This window comes from Chrysochloris asiatica, unplaced genomic scaffold, assembly GCF_000296735.1.
Source record: "Chrysochloris asiatica unplaced genomic scaffold, ChrAsi1.0 scaffold00269, whole genome shotgun sequence".
NCBI lineage: Eukaryota > Metazoa > Chordata > Mammalia > Afrosoricida > Chrysochloridae > Chrysochloris > Chrysochloris asiatica.
This window is the reverse complement of record NW_006408787.1, coordinates 1,067,463-1,076,055: the sequence shown is the minus strand read 5'-3', so window position 1 is coordinate 1,076,055 and position 8,593 is coordinate 1,067,463. Positions and strand designations below refer to the sequence as shown.

The 8,593-nt window shown below is 37.1% G+C and overlaps 1 protein-coding gene across 1 annotated transcript in view; it reads left to right on the top strand.

The window, feature by feature from the left end:
* Positions 1–5,681: 5,681 nt before the first annotated feature.
* DTHD1 (death domain containing 1) overlaps positions 5,682–8,593 on the top strand; it is a 109,928-nt gene continuing 107,016 nt past the window's right edge. Inside the window, exon 1 of the mRNA XM_006874335.1 lies at positions 5,682–6,193. Within this exon, the coding sequence (XP_006874397.1) occupies positions 5,682–6,193 (512 nt within the window). The remainder of the gene's footprint in view (positions 6,194–8,593) is intronic.

Sequence of the window (8,593 nt, the reverse complement as noted above, 5' to 3'; positions counted from 1 at the left end):
ACCAATAGATCTATTTTGGATAAAGTACAGCCATAGTGCTTCTTGGAGGCCAAGATGGACAAACTTCATCTCTCATACTTTGGAGACAGCAGTTGCTGGAGAAGGATATCTTGTTTGATAGGGTGGAGGGTCAGAGAAAAAGAGGAAGACCCCCCAATGATATAGATTGGCCAAGTGGCAGCATCGATGGGCTCAAGCATATCAACAATAGTGAGGTTGGCCCAGGATCAGGCAGTGTTTCCTTCTGTCATGCATAATGTTGCTATGAGTCGGTACTGACCCGATGTCACCTAACAACAGTAACAACAATGAGATGGGTAGTGGTGGTGGTGTTGGGTTGTGGAGTGGGCTTTGACTCATAGGACCCTGTATAGGATTTCCAAGGCTATAAATCTTCACAGGAGCAGACAGCCTCATTGAACTTCTGACCTTGCAGTTACCAGGCCAATTCATAATCCATTACTGTACCAGGACACTCTCCTAAAGAGACTAAAGCAAGTGTATTGCTGAAAGAATTGCTGCCACCAGCTGAAAGCAGAGACATGTTTATACATGTTTTGTTTGAAACAAATGAGCATCTATTGTTATAATCTGGAACCCAAGTAGTTTTATTTTTTTACTTACCTTTGTGGTGGTATTGCTAGGTGCCATCCAGTTGGTACTGATTCATAGGGAATGAAACACTGTTCAGTCATGCACCAATCTTACAATCATTGTTATGCTTGAGCCCATTGCTGCTGCCACTCTGAGAATTTATCTCATTGGGAGGCCCTCCTACTTTTCACTGACACTCCATTTTACCCAGCATGATGTCTTTCTCCAGGAACTGGTCCCTCCTGATAATGTGTGCAAAGTATGTGAGAAGTCTGTCCATCTTAACTTCTATGGAGCGTTCTGGCTGTACTTTTTCCAACACAGATTGGTTTGTTCTTTCTCAGTCCATGGTACTTTTAATATTCTCCTCCAACACACTAACTTAAATGCATCAAATTTTCTAGTCTTCCTTATTCATTGTTAAACATTCACATGCATATAAAACTATTGAAAATACCATGATTTGGGTCAGGTGCATCTAGTCCTCAAACTGACATCTTTGCTCTTGAACACATGAAAGAGGTCTTGTGCAGCAGATTTGCCTAATGCAATATGTCCTTTGGAGTCCTGGCGTGGCACTATGGGGTAATGCGCTAGACTGCACAGTTAGTTTGAACTGCAAGGTTGGTGGTTCAATCTCACCAGTAGCTCCTTGGAAACCCTCAAAAGGGTCACTATGGGTCTGAACTGACTTGACGACACTTAACAATAACAATATGTCCTTTGATTTCTTGATTACTGCTTCCATGAGTGTTGATAGTTAATTCAAGAAAAATGAAGTCTCTGACAGCTTTCATCTTTTCTCCATTTATCATGATATTTTCTATTGGTCCAGTGGTAAGGATTTTTACTTTCTTTACATTGAAGTGCAACCCATTCTGAAGGCTGTGATCTTGGGTTTTCATCTGTAAGTATTTTAAGTCCTCTTCATTTTCAGTAAGCAAGGTTGTGTCATTTGCATACTACAGTTATTAATATGTCTTCCTCCAATCGTTATGCAAAATTCTTCTTCATAAAATCCAGTTTCTCAGATTATTTGCTGAGCATACAGACCAGATAAATATGGTGAAAGACTACAGCCCTGGCGCATACTTTTCCTGATTTTTAAACCATTCAGTGTCCCCACCTTGGTCCATTTGAATGACTGATTCTTGATCTATGTACAGGTTCCTCATGAGCACAATTAAGTGGTGTGGAATACTTATTCTCCACAATGTTGTCCATAGTTTGTCGTGATCCACACAATTGAAAGCCTCTTTGTAGTTTATAAAGCACAAGTAAACATCTTTCTAGTATTCTCTGCTTTCACTCAAGATCTCTCTGATGTTAACAATGATATCCCTTGTTCCATGTCCCTGTCTGAATAATATTAAGTATTTATTTACAAGCATCACTTAAGGATCTTATTATAAATATTTTTAAAACAGTTTGCTTTTTATCTTTAAACTCCTCATCCTACCATAGAATGTGTTGCTCAGATGTGTGAAAATACAAAGGACTTCCAAAGTATTTTTTAAAAAGGATACACAATTTTTCAAACCTCCATGTAGAACTGGATTGTGTGAGCTAGTTCTATTCCTGTGATTAATCTAGTCTGTACACAATGACACCCGGGTGCAGAAACGCCCCTCATTTGGTCACCTAGTAACTTTTCACTGGTCAACAACAAGCTGAATAAACTATTATGTTGCGGGAAAATGCTTGGCTAGCTGACTTGGATCAACTCCTAGATTTTAGGAGGAATAATAAGGAATCTCCAAGTTTGAATTTGCTAAACCTTTAGGCTCTGTTGGCGAGAAAGAAGCATACTAATTTTGAAGCATAAAATGGATACACAAGACATGGGATCAGGTAAACTAGGTCAAATATTGAAGCAGATTTGGAGACAAAACCTGATGCTAAAGCAGGTGGTCCTTAGTGATAACCTTTATGAGGAGACTGGTGGGGCCACTTGGCTAGCCACCATGGTCTTTCTGGGTCAAGAGCTCAGTGGGGCCCTTCATCAGTTGTTGGAGCATACTTCAGGCACCCTGTATTTCATCTGCCAGCAGCTGCAAGTACTGCTTGACAAGGAGAATCAATGCATGTGGAGAAAAGGCAAGTCTTTCTCTTGTTTAATTTTCCCCCTAAGAAATATTGATTGAGTAGTCAGTCTTAGGGATATTTCCAAGCATGAGAATAAGGTTAAGATATAGTCTCTGTCCACAAGTCATAAGGGGAAATGTTGCTGTTGTTAAGTATCATTGAGTTGGTTCTAACCCATAAAGATCTTGCATAGGTTTTCCAAGGAGCCGCTGGTGAGTTTGAACTGCCAACCTTGCATTTTAAATTGATCTTGTGATTGAGTGCTAATCATACAATGCCATACCAGAATTTCAGAAGGGGGAAATAATGTAAGGGACCTTGAGACCACTACCATTCAAAACATGAATGACTTAACTTTAAGATTTCAGAAGCAAAAGGAGATACATAATAATCTCCTATTTGTTCAAAAGTAGACAAAATCCCATTTTAGGGTAGAAAATTGTGCTAGAGCTCATGCATTATTTAAACTAAATCTTAAACAATGAAAGGATTTAAGCATCTAAAAATTGGGAGAGATGAAGAAGCATTCCAGGCAAAGGTATTATTAGCAGAATTCAAGAATTAAAAATAAGTAAGAATAGGTTCAGTTTAGGCAGAGAAAGCAACTATTCTAGACTACAGTAGAATATTATATCTCTAGAGTTATTTGAGTGTGAACCCATTAATTAAAACACATGGGACAATTGGGGTAGTCTGGGACATGGAATTGGACTGCCCCTTACACCACACACAATAAGTTGGGACAAATTCTCTGGAATAGATCCAGATGCTGACAAGTACCCTAAGATAGGAAGAACATGGTATTCAATGAGTATGATGTCAGACAACAAGATCTACTGAGATAAGAAGGCAAGTGACGAAATCTATCTTTAAATAACACAGTGTCAAAAATGGTCGGTAAGTTCCATTAAGAAGATAAGGATAATCAATTCAATCTTGAAAACAGTGTGTAAGCAACAAGGAAATCTGTCCCAAAGTAGTATGACAGAGAGTCCATCAGCTGAAACTTAGAGTAATGGATCCACTCTGGAGAGAATTAAAAGAGGTCCCAGAAGAATGGAGCCACCTGAACAGGAGTTCAAAATAACGATGGGGTTCTGGTATAGGACTAAACAAAAATAAGTATAAGAATGAATGTCCAAACAAGCCCATACTAGTGAAAAGATGATTTGATGATGAGTCTAAAAACTAAGCTATAGAACCTTAGGTCACATATTCCTTAGTTGAGATTGAATTTTAAAGATTGGATAAGTGCTCAGTCACCAAGTGATCATGAGGTGACCTCAGCTATGTGGAAGCATGAACAAATAAAAGAAAGAAACTGGAAGTGAGAGATTATAGTGATTTGCAGTGTGAATTTACAACAAAGTGAAGAGGCTTGATTTGGTTTAGGAGTCTTTGAGTAGCCACTGTACGTTCTGATCAGAGAATTGACATGATTAGAGTTGTTCCTTGGAAGACTAATTAAAAAAATGGTCAACAATGACAAATTCAGCAGGAGCCATAGTAAAAGTTGAAATACAAATTTCAAAGCAATTAAGAAAGCACTCAATAAAATACAGCATTTAGGCGAGCAGAAATAATGTAACTGGTATTCCTGCTAGTCAAATTTTATCTGGAGTGTTCAACTAAGTTTTAGACCCAACATTTTAAGTAGATTATTTATAAAATATAGTACAGCTAGGGGAAAAGAAACAATTAGAAACATTACACCAAATAAGGGATGATTGAGGAAGATGTTGACTTCAGTTGAAAAGAGTCTTATGCGGAATCATATCTATTGCCACTGTATATATTTTGACTCAATGAGATCCTATAGGACAGAGTAGAACTACCCCATAGAGTTTCCAAGGCTGTAAATCTTTTATGGAAACTCTGCCATAGCTTCTTCAGTAGAGTGGCTGGTGAGTTGTAACTATTAGTCTTTTGTTTAGCAGCCAAACAGTAAACCATCACACCACCAGAGTTCCTGGGAGTCATGATACTTGTCTTCAAATATTCAACTTCATGACAAGAGGAATTAAGTTAATTCTTTGCTTCTGTCCTGGTGAAGTGTTGTAGGATAAGCACTGGATTACAAGGTTGGTTTGAACTGCAGGGTCCGTGGGTTGAACCAACCAGTTACTCCTCGGAAACCTGCAGGGTCACTTTGAGTTGGAACCCACTCAACAACATTTAACAATAATAATCACAAGGTTGGCAGTTCAAACCTACCAGCCACTCCTTGGAAATCCTACACAGGGTCGCTATGAGTCTGAAGCAACTCTATGGCATTTAAAAACTGTCTTAAAGAGAGTCCTTTGTTATTGTTGTTGTTAAGGGCTGTCAAGTCGGTTCTGACTCATAGCGACCCTGTATAGGATTTCCAAGGAGCAGATGGTGGGTTTGAACCATCAATTTTGTGGTTTGCAATTCAGTGCTTATGCTACATTGTTACACCAAAAGGAATTCCTGGGTTGCACAAATGATAGTGTATTTGACTACTAGCCAAACTATTCATGGTTTAAATCCACCCGGAAGTGCATTGGAAGATAGGTCTTGCTTTGGAAAGGTCACAGACTTGAAAATCCCATGCGGCAGTTCTGTTCTGCTCTCAGGGGGTTACCAAGATTAGAATAGATTTCACAGCAACTAACAATAACTGTCTTCAATTGTAGTTTTCAGATAGTATTTAAGATAGAAGTATCAATTCTTAGACCTATTATTAACAAGTGCCAGTGGCAGTAGTACATATGACTTATCCTTCAAGAAGGAGGTTGTCTTAAATGCCTGATAAAGATCTTTTTTTTTTTTTATTTCTAAAGTTATCATTCCATATCTCATTATGTGTAAATACAAAAATATAATTGCCTTTAGTTTTATATTAATTATTTTTTATGTGTGTGTATATGTGCATAGAAATGATTACTTTTATAGACTGCCTCATGAAAATAAATGAATACCTGGAGAGTACTGCTACACTTTTAAAGAAAGAAGAAAAGGAGATGTGTAATTTATGCAGCATGCACGATGAATGCACTCCACTACAAACAATGTCGGTCATTCAAGATATCAACACAACAGACATTGCTGTACAAGGGGAGTTAAATGCCATGGAAGCAACAACTGTTTGCCCCACACATGGGGAGGAAAGTCATTACATGAACCAAGGCCAGCTAAAAAAAAGTAACACTCATCTGAGTTCAGCATTCATGGAAAAAGAAAATAACACGTCATTGAACGGAAATGTAACAGGACAAGAAGAGTTACAGAACAAAATGTGCCCAGACAAAGCAGAAAGTGAAGATGATAAACAAATATATCCCATGACTGCTGAGAACATAAATGGTAACAGAGCAGAGATTTATGACATAACCCAAGCAACAGAAAGAGAAATTCAAGAGATCTCAGAAAACCAAAGAAATGAGATTAACACATCCTCAATAATACATGATAGCATCAATAAATATGTGGATAGCCTTCTTCCCAATGATTCACAGTGTGTAAATGAAAAGAAAAACATTATGGAAAAGGAGTAAGTAAATGCAATGGGAGAGGGGATTATGCATGCCTATTAATGTGTGTGTTTTATAGTTAAAATACATAGTATTTATACATGGATAAAATTTTATATTTCCTTACCATTTCTCCAAAAGTTGCTATAAAACAATAATTCAGCTTAAACTGCCCCATAAAAATATATGTGGATACTATTGCTAGCATTGCTTATCTTATAGCTTTACGAAGCAAATACATGTTTCCTTAAAGGTAAAAAAGAATTAACTAGATAAGAAAGTGGTTAAAATATACAATTATCCTGAACATGGTTAGTTTCCTGAATCACAACTTTATACATTATTATTAAATATAAGGAGAAGGCTGCAGGGTGTTCAGAAATTGGGAGAGAATTTTCTATCTTCAAATTTATTTTACTTATATTCTCAAGAAAATTGTCATAAATGGTTAACTTATGCATGTAGAAATCTAGGGCCTCATGAATAAGCTTGAAAGGTTCTTAAAGTTGAATGTAAATGCTCATACCTATTTTATCTCCTTGGAGATGACCCAGAGTTTTCATCAATTCTCAAAGAACCCATGTCTTCAAAAAGGTGAGAATGACCCATTTTTTGACAGCTTCAATCTTCTCTCTATTTATTATGATGTTACTTGTGGGTCCAGCTGTGAGGATTTTCTCAATCCATTCAGAAGACTGTGGTCTTTGATTTTCATTATTAAGTCCTTTTTGCTTTCAGCAAGCAAGATTGCATCATCTACATATTGCAGATTGTTAAAGAGTCTTCCTCAAATTCTGATGCCAGGTTCTTCTTCATATAATCCAGCTTCTTGAATTATTTGCTTAGCATAGAGCTGTAAAAAGTATGGTGAAAACAATGTGACCTTGGAACACACCTTTCCTGATTTTAAACCATTCACTGTCCCCTTTTTCTGTTCGAACAACTGCCTCGTGGTCTGTGTACAAATTCCTGTTGAACACAATCAAGTATTCTGGAATTCTTCTTTTTCACAATGTTATCTTATAGCTAGTCATGAGGGACACACTTAAAAGCCTTTGCATTGTCAAGAAAGCCCAAGTAAACATCTTTCTGGTGTTTCTTGTTTTCAGCCAAGATTCATAATACGTCACCAGTGATATCCCTAGTTCCATATCCTTGTCTGAATATGCCTTGAATTTCTGGCAGTTTCCTGTTGATGTACTATTGCATCCGTTTTTGAATTGTCTTCAACAAAATTTACTTGCAGGTAATATTAATGATATTGCTAGATGATTTCCATATTCTATTGTGTCACTTCTCCTTGGAATATGCACAGATACATGGATTTCTACAAATCGGTTTGCCAGGTAGCTATCTTCCATTCTTGGCAAAGATGAGTGAGCATCTCCTGTGTTGCATTAGTTTGTTGAAATATTTCAGTTTGTATTCTGTCAATTCCTGGAGTCTTTTTTTCTGCCATTACATTCAGTGCACCTTGGACTTCTTCCTTCAGTACCATCGGTTCTTGATCACATACTGCCTCTTGAAATGGTTGAATATTGATCATTTCTTTTTGGTACAGTGACTCTATGTGATTCATTCCATCTTCTTTTGATGATTTCTGCATCATTCAATATTTTGCCCATAGAATTCATCAATATTTCATGTTGAAGCTTGAATTTTTCTATCAGTTCTTTCAGCTTGAGAAATGATGAGAGTATTCTTTCCTTTGGGTTTTCTAATTCCAGGCCTTTGCACATTTCATTATAATACTTGACTTTGTCTTTGTGTGCTGACCTTTGACTTTTTGATTCAGTTCTTTTACCTCCTCATTTTTTTCTATGCACTTTAGCATTTCTATTCTGGAGTGCAAATTTTAGAGCCTTTTCTGACATCCATTTTGGTCTTTTTGTCTTCTTTCCTGTCTTTTTAATGACATTTTACTTTCTACTTTTATGTTCTTGATGTTATCCCACAATTCTTCTGATCTTTTGCCTTTAGTGCCTAATGCATCAAATCTGTTCTTCAGTTGATTGCTAAATTCAGGTGAGATATGTTCAAGGTCATATTTTGGCTCTCGTTGGACTCATTTTAATTTTCTTCAGCTTCAGCCTGAACTGGCCTATGAGCAACTGATGGTCGGCTCCACAGTCTGTCCCTGGCCTTGTTTTGGCTGATGATATGGAGCTTTTCCACCACCTATTTTGACAGATGTAGCAAATTTGATTTCTGTTAATCCATCTGGCGAGGTCCATGTGTACAGTTGTCTCTTACATTGTTTAAAAAAGATATTTGCAATGAATAAATCATTTGTCTTGCAAAATTCTATCATGCAATCTCCAATATAATTTTTATCACAAAGACTGTATTTTCCAACTACTGATCCTTTTCTTTGATTCCAGCCTTTGCATTCCAATCGCTAGTAATTATCAGCACGTATT